Source organism: Poecilia latipinna, unplaced genomic scaffold, assembly GCF_001443285.1.
Source record: "Poecilia latipinna isolate Pla-1442-1.1 unplaced genomic scaffold, P_latipinna-1.0 Scaffold31, whole genome shotgun sequence".
In the NCBI taxonomy this organism is placed as follows: Eukaryota; Metazoa; Chordata; class Actinopteri; order Cyprinodontiformes; family Poeciliidae; genus Poecilia; species Poecilia latipinna.
The window spans coordinates 474,527-499,923 of NW_015112647.1; the positions used below are offsets into that span (position 1 = coordinate 474,527).

The window sequence follows — 25,397 nt, forward strand, 5'->3', positions numbered from 1 at the left end:
TCCAATTGTAAACATAGATGATGATAATATATATTAAATTCATTCTTTTATTCAGTAGTAGGCCCTATTTGTGAACATAAACCACATGTAAATGAGTCAGTAACAATAAAATGTTATTTTTTTATTATGAATTAGTCCAGTGGTTTTATTACTGCGTAATAAAAAATAGGTTTAATTGAAAATATGCATCATGGCTTTACTGTACTTTCACTTTTAAAACATAGACATCCTTTAAGATGTGTTCATATGACCTTAGCACTTCAGATGAATATTTTTACACATAATTTTTTTACTTGGATACAGTTTGTATGGTAGACTGTTTCTTGTGGATTCTTGATTTTCCTCATTACACGATCAGCCAACCAGGCGACGCCTTTTTATGAGTGTAAAATCTATGCAATACACCAGCTGATGTAACGACTCCCAACTTTTCCTCCACTCCGTCAATAACCTGAACCTGACAGCTGGTGGCAACACACAGTAATGGCATATCGATTCATAAAGAGAGGTAAATAAAACACATGGATTGGGATAAAAGTAATTTGAATAATAAAAAAGATGTTATATGTTTACATTCTCGCGGATGGATCTTGAGCAGGTGACACCTCAGAGGCTGGCCGGGACTCGTTGTTTAAATAGCCAACGTGGGAAGTTTGATTGGTTGTTCCTCACAAACGGTTGGGAACATCTGCCGCCGAACAGCAGAACAACCACAGACATGTTTTTCAGTTGCAAAGCAGTTGGTTGGCTTAAACACACCGTAACGTAAACAAAATATTTAATAAATATTCACAAGACTTCCTGTAATTTGACAGGACTTTCTTTTTGTGTGTGTCATTTGATTAAAAATAAAAAAGTTTATAATGCGGAGTTTAAAAGAATCACCAAACTGATTGAACATATCAAAGGAATCAGTTCAGTGAATTGGTCTCTTCCTGTCCTTTCAGACTGACTCCATTACGTTCAGGTCAGAGCTCACCATCTGCTGGTGCTCATTGTTCTACTTTTTGACAAAAACATTTACTACTTCTTCCTTTGGCTGTTCTCTTACGGAGTCGCCTCCATCTCTCCCCATCTCCAGAAAACAGCCTCTGTCACATCTGTCCTCTTTCACCACAAAAACCTTTTATTTTTTCTGCTTTTGGTGGTCTGCACAAGCACATTCCTGACTTGAAACTTTAATTTACCCTTCAAACATTATGTCTTTTTGTTGGTCATCTCCAAACCATATACAGCAACCGATCTCACCATTTTAACTAATGAACTGGACTTCTGTCAACCATCTCCATACATATTGTGATGACTTTCCAATTGGCTTCACTGTAAACTCCTTCTGTGGGAGAAAACTTGCACTTTATTTTACTGCCATCTGTGTGTCAATGTGTTCATGACTAATTGAAGTGTAAAGCACTTTGGAGTCCTCTGACTTCATAAAGCAATATAAATTCCAGCCAATAAGTCATCCAAGAGGTCAAAAGGGAACATGTAAAGCAACGCAGGTATCCCCTGAGTTGAGTGAAAATGGCCTCCATGGGAGAGTTTAAAGGCAAAAGTCATTTTGGACGAAAAAGATCACATTTTCCTAAATGCAACAAAGTGGATCTTTCTGGAAAGTGGGTTTCTTATTACGTCTGGCACAAAACTATAACAGACTTTCAGATAAATAACACCATACCAACAGGCAAATGTGATAGCAGTAATGGTTTGGGTTGCATTGCTGCTTCATAATGACTTGCTGTGATTGGATGAACCATAAACTGAGGAAATACTACAACCATGGGAAAGTATGAAGGGAAAATCTGCTGACTAAAAAGAACACGAAGGCCCATCTGAAACTCTCCAATAAAATGTCCTGCTAATTCCCAAAAGGTTTTTTTGGGAAAATGCTAAGATGACTAAAAAAACCAAAGAGGGACTTTTTGGAAAGTGTGTATTCGATTACATCTGGTATAAAACTAAGACAACATGTTAGAAAAAGAAAATTGTGCTGGCAGTAAGACAAGTAGTGTATGTTTTGAGGGTCAGGTGTAATGGGAGAAACATAAAACATAAAAAAGTAAATCCCCCAGGAGAATGGCTGGCCGTCAGTACAAGACTATAACCACAAACATACTTTGGTTATGCAGCAACACAATGATCTAAAGCCAACAAGAACCAAAATAAAAGTCCAAACTTGGAGGGTCAAGATGTGGAGTCATCTGAAACAGATTCCTCACACTCAACAACTCTCCAATCCGGCTGAAATGCAACAAATTTGTCGAAAAGGGAGGATCAAATCCTGCCTCAGAAATGTAAAAAAAGACTCATCGCCACATACTGCAAACACCTGAAAGCAGGATGGCATAACAATAGCTGGATTAGGGAGACGTTACTGCCCTTTTTTCATCGTGGTCTGTTTGAATTTAATCTTAGGCTCTATGTTATGTATGATATTTTATAATTTATTATTTTTAAAGTGTAAACTAGTAAATCACATCACATCTACAAATGTTGTGGTGTTATGTTTTTGTTTATACTTATCACTTGTCCCCATGAAAATAAACAATAAAGAAAGAAGAAAAGAAACAAGGGAAGCATTTAACACCCACAGCTAGGAAAATATGAGCAGTAAAACTTTCTTTTAACAAAAGTTTCCTCTTCTGTTAAAAGAGGAAACTGTGACATAAAACTGATCATAACAAGAAACATTCTCTTTTTAACTAATGTTTTGTGGTCTTGATTTAACAAGTTTTAAATATAGTCAAAGCCAAAACATGCTCTTCTTTAAATGAGAACGGTCATGTCTAGAATAGTGTTTTTAAAATGGTAGCCCCCAGAGGGCGCTATGGTCACGCAGAAAGCTAGAGGAAACAGAAAAATGTAATATTTTTTAATTACAAATTCTTAATAATAGAAATAGATTATAAAACATAGTCTATTTTTAAATAATTTATCTAAATGTTTGCCATTCTCATCTTTCCGATTGGCTGCCAGTTAAACCTATCAAGTTGCTTTGCTCGTCGTCAAGCTCGCAAGCGCGAAATGGAAACGTCTATCTGCAAAAACTGAAAGAACTCATGGCCAACTAAAATTAGAAGGCATGAGGCAGCATTTATGTTAAACAAATGTAATAGTTATATATATATATATATATATATATATATATATATATATATATATATATATATATATATATATATATATATATATATATGAGAAAAGTTCATATTTCTTAAAATATTTTGTAGCACTGTCTGTGGGTTTACAAAAGGGGCGACCCCCCCAGACGCTGATAGTGTTTATGGGGCTGTATTGAAAAATTTTGGAAACCCTTGATTTAGAAGAAAGAGTAAGACGTTATAAGGGGGATGTATTTTTAAATCTCCTTGTCACGAGAGATACTGCTTTTGCATTAATTTCTTAGCTGTGGCAGTTAAGCGCTTCGGTAAGAGTTTTTTCCCCTCATTAATAAATAAATTCATCATTAAAAATAACTTATTGTATTCATTTAAGTTGAATTAGTCTAAAATTAAACTTGACAATTTAAATGTGATATAAAAGCAAGAAGAAGACATTTAAAAACATAGGTGGTACATACTTTCCCCCTCAAACAACAGATTTAATACCAAAGTAATGTGTAACAGTGTTATAAGTTTTAAACTATGACGTATCTTGTGTGATTTTAGTTTACATTTTCTACAATTTCTAAAAAAGACAATAGTGGAATTAGAAGTAAATGATGAAGCTAGCGCCTTACTTAAGGAGCATCTCATTGTGTTCCTGCAAAACAAATTTAATTTCAGTTCATTTCAAAGTACAATTAAAATCTGGTTTCACTTTGTGCCTTTTCAAACAACAGGCTTGGAAAAGTAATACTTTACAAGGCTCTAATACTTTCTATTTAGCTCCAACTTGGAAAATATTTAGAAATATCTGGATATTAAACTTCTTCATCTTCAGAGTCGGAGCTCATCCGACCCAGCTCTTCGTAATCTTTTTCCAAACAGGCCAGGTCTTCTCGGGCTTCGGCAAACTCCCCCTCCTCCATGCCTTCGCCCACGTACCAGTGAACGAATGCACGCTTGGCGTACATGAGGTCGAACTTGTGGTCAAGGCGGGACCAGGCCTCAGCGATGGCGGTGGTGTTGCTCAGCATGCACACCGCCCTCTGAACACTGGCCAGGTCTCCGCCGGGCACTGCAGTCGGAGGCTGGTAATTAATGCCCACCTGTGGATGGGAAGACAACACTTACAAGAGATCTTGAGTCACTTTTCTGATAAGGAAGGACACGTGGATGGTAGGACACATTGAAGGAAGGATAAGGAAGGAACAGAGGTGGGACAAGAATGGAAGGAAGGGGAGGAATAATGGCAAGGCAGCAATGGTGGTAGGACACAACTAAGGAACAGAGGTAGGACACAAGGAAGGTAGAGTGAATAAAAGGAAGAATGACAAGGCAGCAATAGAGGAAGGACACAAAAAAGGAAGCAACAATGCGAGGAACGAATAGAAGTAGACCAGGAAGGAATGAAGGCTGGATACAAGGAAGGAATAAACGTAGGAGACAACTAAGGGATGAAGGTAGACTATCTACCTTCATTCCCTTCTTGCAACAAGGCAGATATTGTTCCTTGCAAGGAAGGAATGCAGGTAGGTCAAGGATGCAAGGACACAAGGAAGGAAGGCAGGATAGTGAAAAAAAAGAAGAATGACAAGACAGTAATAGAGGTAAGAAACGAGGAAGGAAGGACACCAGGAAGGAAGGAAAGAATGAATGAAGGAATGAATGCAGAAAGGAAGGATATAGCAAAGAGAAGGAAGAATTATACAAAGCAGCAATGAATGAAGTATGAAGGGAGCATAAAGCAAAAAATGAAGATAAGAAATGAAGGATACAAGGAAGAAAGGACATAAGAAGGAAGGACAGACAGAGACGAGACATGGAACAAAGTTGGGAAAGAAACAAATTTCCATACTTTTTGTTTTATTTCTAAGCTTAGTCCTGTGGAGCTAACCTTAAAGCCAGTGGGGCACCAGTCAACAAACTGGATGGAGCGTCTGGTCTTTATATTAGCTATGGCGGCGTTCACATCCTTCGGGACAACGTCCCCTCTGTACAGCATGCAGCATGCCATGTACTTGCCGCGACGAGGGTCACACTTCACCATCTGATTGGTTGGTTCGAAGCAGGAGCTGGTGATCTCCGCCACGGTCAGCTGCTCGTGGTAGGCCTTCTCAGCCGAGATGATGGGCGAGTAGGTAACCAGCGGGAAGTGGACGCGTGGAAACGGGACCAAGTTGGTCTGGAACTCCGTCAAGTCAACGTTGAGAGCGCCGTCGAAGCGAAGCGAGGCGGTGATTGAGGAAACGATCTGACCGATCAGCCTGTTGAGGTTGATGTAGCCGGGAGTCTCGATGTCCATATTGCGGCGGCAGATGTCGTAAATTGCCTCGTTGTCCACCATGAAGGCACAGTCAGAGTGCTCCAAGGTGGTGTGGGTGGTCAGGATGGCGTTGTAGGGCTCCACCACCGCAGTGGAAACTTGGGGCGCTGGGTAGACGGCAAACTCCAGCTTGGATTTCTTGCCGTAGTCCAGTGAGAGACGCTCCATTAGGAGTGAGGTGAAGCCGGAGCCGGTGCCCCCTCCAAAGCTGTGAAAGACGAGGAAACCCTGCAGCCCTGTGCACTGATCCGTCTGAGAAGATAAAGGCAGTAGAGGGCAAAAAGTACAGCCAATCATTCAGGAGTATCAGTAGGTAAAATAAAAGACTTGAACCTTTTCACATTTTATCTTGTTGCAAACCTCAACGTGACCTACATGCTTCCTTGAACAGGTTTGGATAGGTTTATGGGCTATAAAATACTTGTTCATTACACTGCTTGCTCTAAGTTATTGTTAGGCTGCATTCACATTGTAGTCTGAAGTGACCCAATTCCGATTTTTTGTCAAATTGGATTTTTTTGCCGTGGCCGTTCATTCTTCCAAATATATGTGACCTGTATGTGATCTCCAGTGTGACCAGGCAAACAACTTGAAAGTGTCCGGCATGCACAGTAGAGGGCGCAATAACGTCAGCCTTCTCTGTGTTTTGCCAACCCATAAAAAGAAGTGCTCAGTGTTTGGGGAAGTAAACATGGATGCTAAGAGTGGAGGACAGTTTACACATTTGAAGTTGTTGACCAACTGGAGCAGGATATTAACAACTTAATCCTCATTACAGTCTGTCATGGTTGTTTTTCTTCCCGCAGACTAGTGATGTTTGTCGAGTATCAATGATGGTCAGGTCAAATGGATGCGACCTGGACGTTAGGTCACATTTGAATTGGATTCATATGGGATACCCAAGTGGCCCGGGTCACATCCGAAAAGAATCCGACTTGTATTGTTCAGACTGTCATGAAGAGATCAGATACAGGTCGCATTACGTCAAAAAAATCGGAATTGGGTCACTTCAGGCTGGAATCTGAACGCAGCCTACGATAGTAATTATGGTTACTATCTAACCTATTTTGAACTTCTTTCAGAATGAGAATGAGCTTTTGATTCAAACTGTATTTTCCATATATCAAAAAAACAAAACAGCCACTACTCTGATCAACAAAATTCAGATTTACTCTCACATAATTATTCCTCTTTTATCCACAGTTTTCACTCCACGCTGTTGTTTCTTGCTTTTAAGCAGTTATGAGGCAAAGTGGCGGAACCTTACACTGCTGCTGTGCAAGTTAACTCAGCAGGTTGTTGCTAGGTAACCATAGAATGAATGAGTTGCTAGGCAACCTCAGAGTGAGTGAGTTAGGTTATGCCACCAAGCTTCCTTAGCCGGCTAGAGCCTTTCCTCTGCTTACATCTTCCAGAATGCTGTGCAGTCTTTGAAAGGAGTTCAGCCAATATTCTATATATTGAATATTCTATCAAAAGTATTATCTATTGATACTGATCACATGTCTATTACGAAGTATTGTCCAGCCCTACTCCCACATTTAATTACTGACCATTTTCCGGATGCGCTCCATGACTCCATCGATGATCTCCTTCCCGACGGTGTAATGTCCTCGAGCATAGTTGTTGGCCGCGTCCTCCTTTCCAGAGATCAGCTGCTCAGGATGGAAGAGCTCTCTGTACTTCCCGACCCTCACTTCGTCTGGAGAGAAAAATTTAATTCAGAACAGGCAGAATCTAAGTGGATTTCTGCTTCAGTCTTCATTTCACCTGGCTGCTTTAACCATGGGTAAATGTCTGCAAAAAAAAACTCAGAAATTTTCTACAAAAAATATGCCACAAAATCCAGTCCTTATTGTTTATTCAGATTTTATAGCAGAAACTTTTAAGCTCTCAAAATTTGTCTTTTTTCTTGACATATATAGGGTTGATGTTTTCACTTTAAAACAATGTCTTAGCAAGTATTTTTGGTCTGGTTTAATATCTTAGTACACTTTGAAATAAGACAGAACTAACTTATCTGTAACTTTTCAGCAAGATATAGGAGCTTGTTTTTAGTAAATAATTCCATAATATTGGTGAAACAGTACTAGTTTCATTGGGAGATTATCTCAATTATAAAATGTTATAAGTGAAATAATCTGCCTATAGAACTAGTACTTTTTCTATCAGGATTAAGGAATAATGTATTCCAATATCTTGCTGAAAAGTTATTTACAAGCTAGTTTTGTTTTATTCCAAGTATGCTAAGATATTTGCATTAGAAAATAGACAAAAATCACTTATTTTGTGTTTTTGCAGTGTTGTATTATAGTTTCAATCAGTCATATTCATCTAAGGATGTGTAATTTTAACTGTATCCTGTTTTGCTTGTAAAGTAACAGACTGTGGCATTTTTGTGGGTCCCCAACAGCATCTCGCTTTGGGTCCCCATAAGGCTAGAAACGGCCCTGGTGAAGATATCAAATGTGGGCTTTTTGAGCTGCTTTCCCTCAGACTGACTTTCAGCCAGCGAAATCAATTAATCAGAGAAATTTTAGATGTTTATTTTACCAAGAACATTAAATAAACATAGCAATCTCTCAAAATGTGTTGTAGCAAAGAACTAAAACTTCAGGTGAGAAGACAGAAAAGAGGAAGGGAAAGAATTTTAAAATTAAAATTACTTTAATACTTCTGTAAAGATGTGCTCACCGATCACTGTGGGCTCCAGGTCGACGAAGAGCGCTCTGGGAACGTGACGACCAAAACTCCCAGTGTTGAAGAAAGTGTTGAACGGATCTTCACGGCAATTCGGAGCTACAGGACCGTCCAGGAAAACGCCATCAGGACCGACGCCGTGCTCCAGGCAGAACAGCTCCCAGCATGCATTTCCAGTCTGAACGCCTGCCTGGCCCACATGGATGGAGATGCACTCTCTCTGTGGAGGAAAATGTAAAGAAGATTAATGTTTCCGGCAGCAAAAGACGCAGAAAAGAGACAAGTCAGTCACTTCCAACACAAACATTAAAGAATAAGGATATTAAAGGGCAACTAATAACTGCTTCATAAGATGAGTAATGTATAAAAATAAATAAAACCATATGTAGTCCTGAGGAAACAAATATACTAAATATTAAATTAAGGTAAAGAAAGGTACAATAATTAAAATGTTACAATTGTCAAAAGTATTTAATGTAATTTTTTTTTAATTTAAAGTCAATACTTATATAATTTAATGTAGATCTAATTATTACAAATTTTACTTTTATATATAAAAAAATCTATAAAAGGAAAATTGTTTTAAATGATCAGTTTCTTATTTATTTGCATTATGTGGTTGGATTTAATTAAAATAAACACGCAAAGAAAACTTAAGCAGGCATTATTGAATATTTCTAAAAAAAAAAAAAAGTCAAATGTACCAAAAATTGTACAGAAGTAAGAGTATCACTAAAATATATTAAAAAATATTTTTGCTCAAGTAAAAGTAAAAAGTAGTGGTCCAAGAAATTACTCAAGAGTAAAAAGTATTTCATAAAAAGGTCACTGATTTTATACTGCATTTAAAAATGCAGTATTCGTTTTTTAGACACAAACAAACTCTAAAATCATGTGCAAATTCTGATATTTTAAAGACAGAAATTACAAAAATATCATTTAGGCAGAAGGAAACACTTCAACTAAACTAGTACTTACAGGAGGGAGTGTGTGTATATGTATATGTACTTTTTGTGACATTATATAATACTGGATCTTCTTGACCTTCAAATACATAATAGAAAATAAAATAAGAAAAACAAAGCTCGAGTATAAACAAGAGGTCCCACTCTAACATAAACTCCAGGTGTGTTTTCTTGCATGGTGAATTTTGGTTAAAATATGTTGTTGATGAAGTTACAGTGAGTATTCAGAAACTTTATTCAAGTAAAAATAAAAAGTACTGCATTCTAAAACTCCTCCTAACTGAAATTGTTTTCAAAAAAGTTACTCAAGTAAATGCAACTGAGTAAATATAACTAGTTGCCACCTCTGATTGGCACTATATAAATAAACTGAATTGAATTAATTTTAAATGGGCCTTTTCGCTAATTTATGTAAAAGCATTTTTAAGTTATAAAAACAAATGGCATTCAGTAATTTGGATTACAGTCAAAAAAAAAAAAAGTTGAGCAGAGACTAGCTTTATTACAGCAGTCTGTTGTTTTTCCAGCAGTCGTGTTTCAACATGCTGAGAATTTGATGTCGTCTCTGCTGGAGGGAGAACATCCCATTAGATGATTTTTCACTGTTGAATGACATTTGTAAGATAAACAACCAGACTGAAAAGGATTAAAACGTAAAACTGTTTTCTCCTCAATCTTGCACATTCGCAAGTAAAGTCTAGTTTTGGCCTCATTATATTTTCAGATTGGGTAAAATATGACATATTGCAACCAGGTAATTCAGTGAAAATAAACAGCAGAATGATGCATTAAAAAAACAACTTTTTTTTCTTACCATGTTGATTGATCCAGGTGATGAAAGAAAACTATTTTGCAGACAGTGAAATTCCCCTGTAACGTCCCGGGACGCGTCTCATCCGACTTGGCGCGGCGTTGTGCATCGCTTTTTATTTTAGGCTTCAGGAGGAGGGGGCAGATGGATGGAGGGAGGGAACGACTGTAACTTTCCTTCAACATCATTCCACTTCTCACACACAAAGAAAAATACCCAGAACTTCGCTTTTGTTCGTGGAAGTGTCTGAAATCTTCATTCATTACCAAACTTTGTGTCAGAAAAGCTTGATGGATGAGAATCAGAAAAAAAAATAATTATATCTGGATTTAATGTAATAGCTTGGAGTTTTCATTAATCTGAGCAGTTATAAAGAAATACGGAGTATGTACTTATTTTTTGTACTTGTATTAAAATGGCAACAGGAAAAGAAAAAGAGTCGTAGTTCTCAAGTTGTTGAATACTTAACCAGAAAACCATTTTTATAGTTTATTGAAGACTTAGAGCTCAAAACATAAAATATGGAGTACCACAAGGCTCAGTGTTGGGACCTAAGCTTTTTAATGAGGTTCCAACTTTAATTGGAACCTAATTAGTATTGGGACATTAATGTTTTAAACTCCACATTTAAACCTAAACTTTTTAATTTATATACTGATGAGACTGATGAAGTATCAACTATGTGTTTTTATTTGCTGCAACTTATTCATTTTGCCTCTTTTGGGGTAAAACCTTAGAGAACTTCAACACTGAGAAAACTTGCCAAGTCCTTTGAAAATAAAGTCATTGAGTCTATTTTGTTGAGCTTGACTAGACAAAAGAACAAAACCGTACTTCACAGCACTATGTTTGCAGGTTAAAAATAAAAAATTAATGTGGATTCTACCAAATTAAAATGCTTGAGAACATTTCCTGACAGTCTCCTCAGAAACCCAACAATAAACACTTAACATTGTAACTTAAAACAAGAAATATGAAGGGAATTTGTGCTAGGATTGTACGGCAGTTAAAACACCGATTAACTGACTTTGTGAAATGCACTGCCTGGTATAGAGCCGATTTGAAATGTTATCTTATCTGACTCATTGCATGAATCAACAATGCAACAATTTGTCTCCCAAATCGACAATTTGTGAGAACTTTTATTTTGCTTTCCAGCCGACAGTGACATTCAGGCTTTGTGTCCTACGTGTTTGTCTAAATCTTTAAAAAATTACATGCATCTGATATGTAAGACCTTGATCTCTCAATGTCGTCGAATTGGAGAAAAAAAATATACGAATCAAGTAGCACAGTTCAGTCGTGTTCTAAACCAATATTCATTTCAAAATATAACTTGATTGAAAGAAATAAACCTTCCGTGTTAAAGCGATTTCCATCTAAAAGTCCCATTTACATTATTGCGCACTGATGAGCCTGCATATGCTGAATCAGTTCACTCCATAATAAGACAATGTAATATCAGTCGGATGGGAGGCAACGTGTTTGATGCAGGTGAAAGTTATAAGGCAAATAGCAGCAGGAGTCTTAATCTGCTCCACAGTTTTTCTTTTGATGGGTAAAAATATATTGCACTTCTGAAAAAATAATCTCACATGTGACAACAGACACCACTGTAGACTCATGCAAGTGGCGATGGGCTCCTTGAAAGTGACGCAAAGTCTCAATCTCTGTGGCGCAGTCCCAACCCTCCGCTTGCATATTCTGGCAACTTGGCATCCCTTCCTTCGTGGTTCTGTTAGTAGTGACATTTTAGAAAACGTCTAGCTGCCTGTCCTCCTGTGTTCGTCCTTCTTCTGGACCCAGGGTTACTTCTCTCGCAGAACGCAGACTCCCGCGTCGCACCGCTGGGTTGCCATGGAGGTGACGACCTCCCAGGAGTCGATAACTGGGTCGTAACATTCGATGCTGCTGAGGAGGGAGTTCCCGTCGTATCTAGGGGAGAAACAGAGGCACTGAGTCTCCACTATGCACTCATACTTTGTTTCTGCCCTGTTTTGAGTTCTATTTTTTACCCTACTTCATGTTGTGATTTCTTGATTTTAAATGTCAGGCAGTAACAGCTCTGCATGTAGTAAATGAACACACTGAAAAACGTGATTAATTACAATTTATTTAGAATTTAACAGTGAGGCAATTATTTTCTTTATTGGTCTGGATATCGTTTTTTAACTTAATGAATTAAATTCCCATTTGAAAACTGATTTTGTAGTTATATCTTTGTTACGTAATTTTAATATTTCTGTGTAAATGTGACTTATTACGCTTCCTTGAACAGGTTAAGATTGACCTATGGGCTAAAAAAACATGTTAATGCACAAAATAATTCTTAGATAATGAGATTTCATTGTCTCAGAAAAAGGTGTTTCTAAGCCGCCGGTTGCTAGGAGACGGACTGGGCTCAGGTTGGGTCGCTAGGTAACGGCGCAGCGCCTGTCCGTTGTCACTTAAGAAGAAAGAGTTTTTTGAAATGGCTCACTTTCCAGGCACCAAAAAACATTGAATTATTGCCAAACAAATGGCTGGGTGTTTTTGGAAACAGTAGAGACCCAAAAAGAAGAACAAAACTGTGTAAAATGTAGGATGTAAGATTTTTTTATTTTTAACAGTTGAAACCAGAATAAAAATACACATATAATTTTCTTCTCACTGTCTGAAGTTAAAACTTCAAACTTCTCTTGTTTTAAGCCAGTTACAATAACCAAAATTATGTCTATTTCCAAATTATAAAAAAATAAAATGTATTCATTGTCTTCAAAATCAGAAGTTTACATACATTTCCTCAGTTCTATTTGCCTGCATTGCTTTGTTTCATTAAAGACACTATCATAATTGAGAAAAAAAATAGGACACCTAAAATACATGTAAAAGTCCATAATAAATTATAGTTTAGGCTTTTTTTGTTTAATAAATCTCTAATAAAACACAGAAAGACTAAATAGTGAAGAAAACCCATTTATTGTTAAACCATTGTGAAGTTCTGCTTGGAGGAGGCGTGTTTCTTTAAGTACTGTTGACAAATGGGATGTAAAGACTTTGTTTGAGCTTCATGGCTGTGAAAGCTTATATGGTGCAAAAAATACAACATATACCACCCAGCGTGACTCTGCTCTGTGATTCTGACAAACGAATGTCAGAATAATGTGGAGATGTTAGTTGATGCTTTCAGCGTTGGCGCCTTGCAGCTGACAGCAAAATTAATGTTGGGAGTCTTTTACATCCAAGCAGGAACAAAGTCAGTCTGAGCAAAGGCTATCTGATGAAATAAACCACTGCTACAACATAATTTATATAACCTCCCCTCGCACTAGCAATAATAAAAAACACATTAGATTTACTAAAACAAAAAACATTACTAATAAGCAGTGATAGGAACAGCTAACTAAAAAGCTAGCTGCGATAACCCTAAAGCGCTAATAATAAACATGAGTTCGGATAAAGCAAACATGGGTTCGCTTTATTAGCACAGTATTCAGTGGATGCTAATGCTAAAGCGCTAACTTCAATTCAAATTGTCTTCCCTTGAAGGCAACAACCCTCTGACTTCAGGGTATTTTTTTTTTTTTACATACATGTTCTATAATGCCTAAGATATTGCACATATATATTTTGTTTCTGTACAATTCTTGTTTGAAGTAAAGTTATTGGAAAAAAAGAGAGACAAAATAATAGGAAATAGAACTGCCACGTTAGCAGTCTTCACCCGCTTCAAAATAAGAGCATGAATATAAACAGAACTACTTGAAGAATTCAGATATTGAACTTTATACAACTGATAGTAAATTAGAGCTTTAGAATGTAAACAGAAAAATTTACTTATGGGAAGCCAAGTGCCCTAGATGTTTTAAAAGTTAGCAAAAGCCCCAACTAAAAAATTAGCTAGCAGAAATGTAGCCACCACTGCTAATAAGGTGAAATTAAAAAGGAAAACTAATCCCTCCCAAGTTGGGACGTTAAGAGAGGTTAGGACGTTTAATCTCACCCGGCGATGGCGTAGAGTCGTCCTCTGAGGACAGTAGCTCCTACGTAACACCGTGGTGTCGTCATGCTAGCCACAGTGGTCCAGTAGTCTGTCCTGATGTTGTAAACCTCCACCGAGTCAAGGTGTGAAACGCCATCAAACCCTCCCACGACATAAATGTGGTCGTTAAGTAGCGCCACACCAGCCCCTGAAGACAATTTGGATGTTTCAGATGAGGAGTAAAATTCATGTTTTAATCTGTTTTCTTAACTCACCTGACCGCTTTGTGGCCATGGGTGTCACACTGGTCCAGTGACCCGTGTGTGGGTCGTATCTTTCCACTGAGTTTAGGATATTTAGGCCGTCATAACCACCTGGAAGGAGGAAAGCTGTTTAGATTAATGTGATCTGTTAACTGGTTGTATTTTTAGTAATATTTCATGTTTCTAAAGCTGTATTGTCTTTACATTTTTTCATTTTCTCATGTATTAAAATTGATTTGTTTTTTTTTGTTTTTCACTCCAGTTTTACGGCTTTGCAGCTGTTAACATTGGATTGCTGCAGAGTCAGTCAAACAACGCATGATTGTTTGTCGCTGCCTATTTGTCCAGGAGTGAATGCCGTAAGTTGATGACTTGATGCAATCTGCTGAGTTTCCTTAGATGGAAAACATTTTTAACCAATTTGAATAATAAACTCAACATGACTGTCTTTTTTTATATAAATGGGATCAGTTGATATGTGTGTATATGGTTTGGAATTTGTCTGTATGATTGGATTAAATTTACTTTTTTGCTTTGCAAAGTACCTTGAGATGACATTTGTTGTAAAGTGACGCAATATAAACAACAGAAGTCCAAAGTGTCTACAGACATAATCAGCACAGAACAGGACTGTCACTGAATGGTAAGTCAACAACAAAACACTTGTCTTTTCCAGCAGCAATTGCATACGCGCATACAGTGGTAAAACCAGCTAACCAAACATGCTGGAGTTCCGCTTCGGTTGCCAAGTAACAGGCTGGACTTGGCCGGTGTTGCTAGGTGAAGGGCAGTGCCTGCTTATTTGTGGTATTACATTTCGGAGGTTTTTTGAAATGGCTCATTTTCCAAAGACAGTCTGGGTGTTTTACATTTTTTTAAGTGCATGGGTTGTTTTTAGAAGCAGTAAAGGCCCAAATGGAGGTGCAAAAATGTTGTTCAAAATGTAAATTTTGCACAACAGATTCCGCTTTAAAAACTAAATAAAAACACAGAGAAAAAACACATTTTTCTCCATCTAAATATAGTTCAGGTTCTGAGAACTTAATCTCATTTCAAAGACAAATAATACAAGCAACTGTGTTGTAAGAATACATTTTATGAACACCATACCTAGACAGTAGATCAGCCCACTGGCCACCACCAGGCCAGCTCCTTCTCTAGCAGTCTGCATATCTCCCAGCATGCTCCACTGGTCGATATTGGGGTCGTAACGCTCCATGCTGGTGTGCCGTCGGCTGCCATCGAAGCCACCGGCAACATAGATCATATCTGTTGAAAGCCAAATAATACACCTGCTGACTAAATAAATTATTGATTTTTTTATTCCTGAAGCAGATTCTTCAAAGAATTATCTTGGTGGTAAACCACCTGAAAATATTTACCTCCCAGGGTCGTGGCCCCAGCGAGGCCACGGCGTACATTCATGGTGGCGACGGTGTACCAAACGCCGTCTTCGTCTGCAGTGTAGTCCAGGCACTCCACCGAGCTGAGCCTCGACCGGCCGTCGTAGCCTCCGATCACGTAAACTCGATCGTGTAGCGACACAGTGGCAACATAGCGCCTTTTACGGGCGATATTCTGGTTTGGATACACAAGTTATCGATTAATGAGTTGATCTAAAGTTGATTGGGTTAATCGACCAACTTACAATTAATTGATAAGTGGACATTTTCTTAAAAATGTGAGTTTTCTCTTGTCCCAAGAAGCCTGATCAAGCTTGCATAACATGAAGGGCTAAATTTTTCATAATATGCTGAATTAAAAAGAAACTCATAAAATTTAAGACTATGTTGAGTCAGCTGTATTAAATACTAACTGAATAAATGGAAAAATTATGCTTTTTCCACATTATTAAATTTAGACGTATTCATAGCATAACAAAACTGAAACTTCTTAGGTTGCTGAATAGAAAAATAAAAGATGAAAAAAATAAAATATGTCAAACATTTAATCCCTCATTAACAGAAAAATTTCATACAGAAGTACAGCCTGTAGCGGATCCGATGTTAAAACTGCTTAGTGAAGTTCATTAACTCACCAGTCTTCAAAATTAGCCATTTTTATTGGCAGCATTAATTTTTCTGCGATATTTTCTTATCACATCCTGGCCTTCGTATCACAGTAGTAACTTTTTGAAGCCGTTGACGCAGCTCCGCTTTGCTCCTGCGCTGAATAAGCGCTATTAATGTTAAACTTGAGGAGTTTTTTTTTTAAAGTATTTATATTTCACAACAGAACCGCATCAAGTGCATTTTCCGTCTCACACAGGACTCCGTCTGGGCCATTTCTCTTTACCGTTATGATTTGGCTCCGCCATCTTGTATCCTGTCTCAACGGCTCCGCTTAAAATGACCAGCGGCGCCCTCTGCTGGATGGCGGCCAAACTACAACCCCAAAAGTAGTTAATCGATCGGAATTAATTTTAATCTAATAATTACATTCAATTCAAAAGTACTTTAATGATCCCAGAAGTAAATGAACAGTTGTTATAATTCATTAATCCAGATTCTTCAAAGAGTTATTTTAGATGGTGAAGGCTGTTGGCAGGAAAGAGCTCTTGTAGCAGTCTGTATTACAGCAAATCTGAAGAAGCCTCTGACTGAAGATACTCTGTTTTCTAAAGAGTCTCATGAAGAGGATGGTCATGGCTGTCAATAATTTTCTTGATCTTATGAAGAATTCTACTTTGCATTGTCATCTCCAGAGGTTTCACAGTCGTCTCCAGAACAGAACCAGAACAGAACCAACCTTCTTTATCAGGCTGTTGAGCCTTCTTAGGTCCCTGGCTCTGAATCTGATGCCCCTACAGATGACGCTCTCAACAAAAGGCTTATAGAAGATCTGCAGCATCTTCGTGTAAACCTCAAAGGATCTGAGCTTCCTCAAGAAGTACAATTTGCTCTGTCCTGTCTTATAAATGACTTCAATAAACCATTAATCATAAGTCGTTTACATCCCCAATCCCGAGAATTAAAACCTCAAGCTGCTTCTTCAAAATTTTAACACTCACAGGCAGAAAGCTCCATTCCTGGGTTTTGGGATCATATTTCTCGACTACATCTATTGGGGACTGCTGGCTGCCGAAGCCACCTATAACCAGCAGGACTTCTTTGGCACCTAAGAATGAACAGTGTGATTAAAATGCTTGAAAATCAGAGACGTGCACTTAAACAAATTGCAGCTGAAAGCAGGGCTCCTACCTAATCTGGCTTGTGTGCGAGGACCCTGCATCTCACTCCTCAGCTCCGGTCTTAAGTGGAATTTTTTGGCCTCATCAACAAGGTCTCGACAAGGCAGGCTACATCGAATGAGAGGCTAAAACATGTGAAAACCTGTTTAATTATGGTGTGATAAATGCTTCAGCAGGAGATCTTTCATCTGACGCTGGGCGCCTGATTACACAACAATCTGTTTGCGGGTCGCCTGGCTCACCTCAGCGTCAATGACATCTGTAATGTAGCGGGGGGTAAGGAGCGGCATGCGGACAAACTCCAGCATGTCTGGGAGGTAGGGCTCTCGCTCTTTCCTGTTGTGTTTCACCCAGTTCAACACGGCCTCAAACACAGGCTCCTCTGAATCCACCTGGACACAAACCACAGCAGAACATCTTAAAGGAAGAGACGCGGGCAACATTTAGAGAAACTGTTCAACCGCAAGGAGCTGAATGTTGAGTAATTTTGCATAAAATCAAAATGCAGTCATTTACACATAATTTAACAATGCAAAAAGGCAAAGTTTGTTAAAGGTGACCTGTTATGCTTCCTTAAACAGGGATGGATAGTTATATGAACTATTAAATTTTTGCGCAAAATCATTCATTCCAAGATAATTAAAGTCTGCTGTTTTATGACCTCTTGTCACATTAAATATGAATAAGCTGCTGCTGGCCACGTCCCCCCAACTCAACATTTACACTCACATGTGAAAATGGCTGCAAACAGATGCACAATTATACAACCATGCATCTTTGAAAAGCGTTAGAAGAACCTCCTGCACAACCAACAGGAATGCAGCAAGTGGTTTCTGGATGGTAAGTCAACAGCAAAACACTTGTCTTTTCCAGCAGCCATTGTACAGTATATATAGCGGTAAAACCAGTTGACCAAACGTTCCTACTCTTATACTAGTGAGGATTTTGAAGCGGCTCATTTTCCAGACACCAAAAAGCTATTACGAGAAAAACAGCTGTGGGTTTGGGCTGTTTTAAAAGCAGTTGAGACCCATATGGGAGTATAAAATGTGCAAAATTTATAATTTGTGTCAACATAAGATTGAAACAGAGAGAGACAATCAGCTCATGTCTATACCTCAAGAATTTTTTCCACATTTTGTCGCATTGCAACCACAAACTATTTGTTCATTTCACATTCACATGTCGCTGATGGTAACCAACTGTTAAGTTAAGGTCTGATTTTTTCTCTTTCTCTAAAATCTTTATATGAAGCAGATTTTCTCTCTCACACAGGTTGTCTGTAGATCTTCCGGACTGCGGTAATTTAAATCATTTTCTTGCACCAAGCGAAGCACGATCTGTTCATGTAACAGTGCAATCAGCCAAAGGTGAAACAAGCCCTAAAATCCTCAAAGATGACAGAGTCCGCTTTGACTGAGTGCAAATTATCCGTGACTGCCTTTCACATGTGTAGTCTAGTTTTCTCTTAAAAACAACAAAAATCCCAGGAAAGATAATTCGACACAATTGATGATCTATAAATCATCCTGTGGTAATAACTGTGTTTTCACAAAACAAGGCATGTGGTTGGGAAACAGGAATTTCCTGAGCACAAAGGCAAACTTTAATCAGGTTCAGTTCTCTGCAATTTCATTGTCAGGCCAATCCACAAATCCAAAGACGGCGGGTGGATGGCAGGAGGGGAGGTGGGTAGTGGTGAGATTAAAGCGAGTTGATACTTGCTGTTCCCTTTCCCTCACAGGTTCTTGACAGATAGTAAGAAAGCTGCAAAAATCCGGCTAAATTTGCACTTCTTCAACAATATTAGCGCAGGTTTTTAACACTTAAATACCCAGCAGAACAGAAACCTGCTTCTGAAGCTGTCCTACCTGGATTTCATCACACTTTATGAGCTTCTCAACTTCTGTCTGGCTCAGGAGCATGAACTCCTCGTGCTGAACCACCTCGGAGAAATGCTTCTGGGAAAAGAGCTCGGCGGCCTGCATCAGGTCGAGGCAGTTGTGAGTTTCGGCGAAGTCCCGAATCCCCAGGCAGTTTGACGGATCGAGCTGAGACTCTAGGAAGTCGCAGCACGCCCTTTTCACTCCTGAGCAAAACACAAATATGTTTGCAAATAAACAAGTGTCATTGCAGATTTCTGCTAGGGCTGAAACGATTAATCGGATTAATCGTGATTAATCGATTAGTGAAATAATCATCAACAAATTCAGTAACTGATTAATCGTTAAATGGCATATAAAGTTTTTTTTTTAAAAGCCATTTGGTGAAGAGAAAAACAGTAAACAAGCAGAAACTGTAAAAAATAAATCCGTTTTGCAATTAAGATAAAAACACCTTTATCTATGAAAATGTTTTATTCAAAATTCCTCAAGTTGTATCGTTTTAACTTCACTAAAGTATTATTGCATTGTTTTCAAATAAAAAAAGGAATTTGATTGTTTGAGTGTTTTAATGTATTTCTGATACTTCATAAAAAAGTCTTAAGTGGTTAAGTTAAAAATCTGTAGAATAATCGGATAGATTAATCTACTGATTAATGTTGCAATATATTGATTCATCTATTGATAAATTAATCTATAAAAAAATCTGATTAATTGTATCGATAGATTAATCGGCAGATAAATCTATTGATTAATCATCAAATGACTTAAATTTCGAGTGTGAAAAAGCAGAGATTATTTTATTTTTAAAAAATGATGCCAAATTTAATCACTGTCACAGAGAAATCTAATTATAGAGTCACTGCCACAGAAGTCCTACCACTCAATTACAGCTGAGGAGACTCTACACCTTTTCAATCGCCGTGGGAAATAGGAACTGAGGATAGCCTGTGCTGATACTACAAAGACAATCTGGATCAAATAAACTTTTACATTAAAGTGGAACAATCGTCCATGAACAGAAAGGTACCTTTAAGCTGAAGCAGACATGCTGCAGGCAGCAGCTCCTGCACGTTTTCCACTGTGACGAGAACCGTCTCTGTGTACACAAAGTCCAGCAGGATCTCCATAGTTGATGCCGTGAGTCCCTGGATGTCGACAAAAGATTTCCCCTTTTCTGCAAGCTGCAGGTTTACAATGAGATATAACATTAGGAGGTTAGTTTAACTTATTACCAAAAGACCCACACACACCTAAAAGCTCAGTAATATAAATCCAACCCCATTAACATTTGATTAAATGCAACTTGGATGTTGGCTACATGCATTTTTATCGCCATAAACAAGCTTCTGCCACATTTTACCACTTGTTACCCAGAATTGGAAGAATTTGCATTTGTCTTTTGAGCATAATCTTCAAATGTTCAGTTTTGTCGAGTTCATGATTTTCCAAAAGCTTTATGCTAGCTTGTGTAGAAACCAATTCTACACAAACTGATATTTCTTATCATGATTTAAGTGTGCTAGGATTAAAATGATTACTCAAAAGTTAATAAAATGTGTACAGTTTGACAATTTACAGTTTAAAAACTCTCATGCATAAGGATTTTAAATATTAGAGACTATACTAAGGCCCTATAGCAAACTTGCATATTTATTTATTAGATAGTTAAAGAGGTTTTGGAGTGTAGTTGGAGTGGAAACACAGTTTAAATACCTCGCTCATATTCTTTTGTGGATAATTTATCATTTTTATTTTTGAAGTAAACAGTCAAACCTTAAGAAGATCCCAGCTGTTTTTTCTTTTTGTGATCAAGTAGATTGCAAGAGGAGAGCATCAAACTTATGGCTTGACTGATTAGGAACCAACAGCTTGGTTTATATTTTCTATTGCGACTTGTCATGTTTGTTTGGGATCGTTATCCTTTTTGAATATCCTTTTAATTTTGTCTGAGAAAATTAAGAGAGAAGAAGATATTTTAGGGTAAAACTAGACAAAAATGTATAAATTTCATTGCACTGAAAAAAGTATGCTTGGAAGCGACAAGATGAAGTATTGAAAAAAAATAAATCAGTCCCAACTTTAAAACATGGGGATGGCAGCATCATGCTATGGGGCTGTGTCACTGACAGTTGTACTGGTGAATTGCAGAAACTAAGTGGAATAATGAAGGAAGTCCAACAACAAAACATTTATTGTTAATTAACCTTCTAAGCCACCTTAGCTAAAAAGAAAAGTAAAAGCTTTTCATTTGTTTCTGAAAGGAAATCAAACTTAATTTACATTAAAAAAAATCAAGTCCGAAGTTATTTATACTGTTCTCAATAATCATTAAAAAAATCTTTATTGGCTTCATGGCAACCAAAACCTTAGACTGTTCAGACTGCAAACACTCAAATATCCGGTTATGCGATTTAGTGACACAAATCAGATTTTTTGGGGGGTAAAAAAAAAAATTGGACTTTGCCTTTTTGTGAACGAAGCCTTACTGCTGACCTGTTTTTCTTTATTTTGGTTAAAATCAAATATGCAATACAAAACCACGGACATCTTTACAAAGTAACGATGCTCTCTCACTCTCCATTTTGTTTAAACTTATCAAAACTTTTCTCTCCAACTTTGCCAAGTTGGTGCGCGTCCGGCAGAGAAGTGAGTGCCGTCGTGTTTCTTTGAAACACAGGAAAACATTTTTACCTCGCTGGTGAACATGGCACAGAAATAGTCGCTGCAGGCGGCCAAGACGATCCGGTGAGCCGGGAAGTCGGTGCTGTCCACCCTCAGAGTGATGTCACAGAGCGTGTTGCTCTTGCGTAGAGAGTTCATTGCATTGAGGATGGACTTGGCGTGGGAATTCGTCATGATGTCTTTGGGAGCCATGCTGCCACCGGAATCCGTCAAGGATCTCAAACTACCACAGGAATCTGAAAGAAAACCAAAGGGAAAGTTTCAGAAAAGACGAATTAAAACTGAACCCAACGCTACAAAACCGGTTTAACATACCCGGGTTTTCCTTTTAACCTGTGATATACATATTCATCTTTTAGTGAATGCAATAACTGATTTTTGTCTGTATCTGAGTTATTCGTACTGTTAGACCTGCATGATATTAAAAATTTGTACAATATCAGTTGCCAAACCTGCCTGTTTTATTCTTGCCTTTCTTTATCATCTGTGCTTTTAGCATCTGAGTTTGATGTGCGCAGTCTGTCCACTTGGCTAAATATTACATTAGCATGAAAAATGCTAAAATTAGATTAATCTAAAAATTTCCTAGTTTTTTCTAGCAAATGTTAAATTTTTCCAACTCAGAAATTTTATTTTTTCCAGAACATTTTTGAAGTTAATCTCAGTTTTCTTTTCTTTTTTAAGCATTTTTTCTTACTTTTAGAGCTCAAAATTATCTTTCGTTTTTCTTTTTTAGAAAATTTCTGAGTTTTTAAGAGAAAATGTATTCTTTATTTTTGTCCGTTTACAACACCTGATTCCTAGTTCAGAAAACCTGTAGTCACTGAGTTACAGCCGGTTCTCTGAAAAGACAGTGATTGAATATTTTAGGACATTGTTTTTTTTGGGGGGTTTTTTGCGTAACCCAAACTGTAAAAATTAAAGTAAAAATGTTAATTTACACAACCAAAACTACCACTTGGTATTAAACTGGTAATATTTAAGTTATACCTAGACACACATTGATACACATTCAATAAAGTGAATTCATCGGCTTACATTGCACAATAGGTGTATTATAAATAAAAAATAAATAAAACAAAAGCAGTAAGAGAATAACAAAGATTTGCCATATCAGGAATGGAGTCAAGGCCAGTTCTTCCAGGACAAAGACCAAGAAAAAATCAGCTTGAGATCAGTCTTGAGCCCTCCATCCCTGCTTTGGATACATTAGCCAACAATTATTGCACTCAAAACTGTTATTTTTGAAATATTAATGTTGCACATACTTATACTGCAATGATGACAACGTAGTCGCAATATATTGTGCAGCTCTATATCTGATATTACATTTGCAGAGGAAATTTTAAAACATAGAAATTATGTTTATACCAGCTAAGGGAATTGTTAGGTGTGACAATTGTACTTATTATATACAAAATAAGACTGTTTGGCATCCAAAATACCTTTTTAAAAAAAACTACAAAATCAAACTTATCTACAAAAATATATAAAGGATTGAATTCCTACTCAGAATTCCTCTAGTGAAAAACTATAAAGACTTTTTTCACTCCTTTTTGCATGTGGGTTTGTTGACATACAACTTACCGTTTAAAGATCTGAACACTTTTTCCACCACTGGGAGGCAATAACTATAGCTACACATGAGCTAACAGTCTGCAGCAGTCAACGACAGCTGACGGCTAACGCCAACGCCAGACAACAAACTCAGGAAAGCACAGCGATATGAAGCGGGCTGCACGGCCCAGGAAGACAACACAAGAAGCGACACACACAGAACAACTTGGCAAGAATTTGCATAATACCTGTCGCGGCAGTAAGGCAGATTCAAAGCGCCTAAGCTAAGTTGCTTTGCTAGCTAACGTTAGTAGCACCAAAGTCCCCTCCAGCTCTTGAATGCTGTCAAATTAGTCTAATCTGTCATGGCCCCTGCCAACTCACACCATGTTCGGCCTCGGCGGGGACGTAAACGTCTACAATTTCAGATTAAACTCATATTATTTCAGACACGATCTTTATAAAGAAACTAAGCTGCAGCAGGTCACAGTTCGACCACCAGAAGAAACAGCAGCAGCAACGACTCCTCAGATGGGACGTAAACAGACATAGAGATTGAAGAATAGACGTCGCATGAGCGTCGGGGACGGACGTCAACGTCGCCGCCATATTGTGGTAGGCATTTTTGGTGAAACAAAGTTGCGCACGTTTCAAAGATCTGTTGTGTACGGTCATTGTAGAAAGAAATACAGGAGGTATACATTTTGTACAAAAGTTTATGAAAAAATGACATTTCTGAGTTTCCAAAGTCCAAAGGTAAAAAAAAATACAAACAAAAAACTTTTGAAACTCAGAAGTTTTGAGATTAATCTTAGGAATGCTCTGAAAAAAAGCTATTTTTGAGTTTGAAACTTAAACTTTTTATATTTGCTATAAAAAGTTAAAAAAAAATTTTTAGACTAATCTCAAAGTTTTGAGAAAAACACGGAAAGTTTGAGTTTCCAAAGTTGAAACTGAGAACATTTCCAAAAGTCAAACATTTTTGACTATGAAAACTCATAAAATTTATGTTCATGTCAGAAATTTTCTAGAAAAAATATGAACATATCTTGAGAAAATTTTTAATTTTCCAAATTTAGAAAATTCCTTGTCTTTTTCTAAAAAAAGTTCAGACATTGACTAATGAGTTTTTTGGAGGAAATTTACTCTTCCTATTAGTTTTGTTGTATATACAATGGCTCTAATTCAATAATTTATATACACACTTAAGACTTAAAGCAATTAATCTTGGTCTTTTTATAAAACATATATATATATTTGGATTGTTTGTTTGGGAAGTCAGAATACCTGGGAAAAAGTTGCCTTTGAAAATCAGACAGGCAGATTTACTTCCTCTTTTTTAAATCTTTTCTTAAATCATGTTTTTTCCTTTGGCTTTTGACTCAACTTGAGGTATTGGTTTAATTTCTTAATTGTTGTTTTTTATTTCTCTTATAATTATTTTAGTGTACAGCACTTTGGCCAACGGTATTGTTTTAAAGTACTTTATATATAAAATTGTATTGTATTGTATTGATGTTTTTAAAATACAATTTAATGTTAGTGAGTGAATGTTAGTTAGTGAGTGGTGTGTTGTCTATTTTTCTGGTTTCAATTGTTGCAACAAAATGGTAGAACTAAATATATTTTAAGTACTATCAATAATACTACCAATATATTATTATAAATATTGGCAGTATTACAATACCATCAATTGTAGTATTGGGAGTATTAATACCAAATACTACCACTGTTACTAATAATGTTACCAATATTGGTAGTATTATAATACTTAATGTTCAGGAGCCATATGTTAAACATAATATATATTTAAATTATAACAGTATTGGCAGTATTATAATACATCCAATTTGTATAATAACAATATTAATGTTGGTAGTATTATAATACCAGCAATACTGCCAATTAGTATTATTATAATACTACAAATAGTAGTATTGTTATTATTATAAAACTAT

At 37.1% G+C, this 25,397-nt stretch overlaps 2 protein-coding genes across 4 annotated transcripts in view; both read right to left on the reverse strand.

Moving 5' to 3' along the window:
* Window positions 1-3,216: 3,216 nt before the first annotated feature.
* Window positions 3,217-10,908, reverse strand: tuba5 (tubulin alpha 5). Its single transcript, XM_015041152.1, has 5 exons — window positions 9,904-10,908; window positions 8,119-8,344; window positions 6,978-7,126; window positions 4,996-5,676; window positions 3,217-4,207 (listed from the first exon to the last, which is right to left on the reverse strand). The coding sequence occupies exons 1-5, from the start codon at window positions 9,904-9,906 to the stop codon at window positions 3,920-3,922; spliced, it is 1,347 nt and encodes a 448-aa protein (XP_014896638.1). The 5' UTR covers window positions 9,907-10,908; the 3' UTR covers window positions 3,217-3,919.
* Window positions 10,909-11,026: 118 nt separating this feature from the next.
* klhl12 (kelch-like family member 12) overlaps window positions 11,027-25,397 on the reverse strand; it is a 65,242-nt gene continuing 50,871 nt past the window's right edge. Inside the window, exons 1-12 of one of the 3 annotated variants that reach the window (XM_015041139.1) lie at window positions 23,688-23,987; window positions 21,892-22,118; window positions 20,228-20,381; window positions 19,186-19,403; window positions 17,557-17,706; window positions 17,325-17,439; window positions 17,135-17,241; window positions 15,507-15,702; window positions 15,235-15,393; window positions 14,137-14,235; window positions 13,883-14,069; window positions 11,027-11,835 (exon numbers count right to left, since the gene is read on the reverse strand). In XM_015041139.1, coding sequence (XP_014896625.1) covers window positions 11,709-11,835; window positions 13,883-14,069; window positions 14,137-14,235; window positions 15,235-15,393; window positions 15,507-15,702; window positions 17,135-17,241; window positions 17,325-17,439; window positions 17,557-17,706; window positions 19,186-19,403; window positions 20,228-20,381; window positions 21,892-22,074 — 1,695 coding nt within the window. In that variant the 5' untranslated portion in view covers window positions 22,075-22,118; window positions 23,688-23,987 and the 3' untranslated portion in view covers window positions 11,027-11,708. Of the gene's footprint in view, window positions 11,836-13,882; window positions 14,070-14,136; window positions 14,236-15,234; window positions 15,394-15,506; window positions 15,703-17,134; window positions 17,242-17,324; window positions 17,440-17,556; window positions 17,707-19,185; window positions 19,404-20,227; window positions 20,382-21,891; window positions 22,119-23,469; window positions 23,988-25,397 lie in introns of those variants that run through there. The other 2 variants (XM_015041122.1, XM_015041132.1) reach the window with 2 other exon arrangements.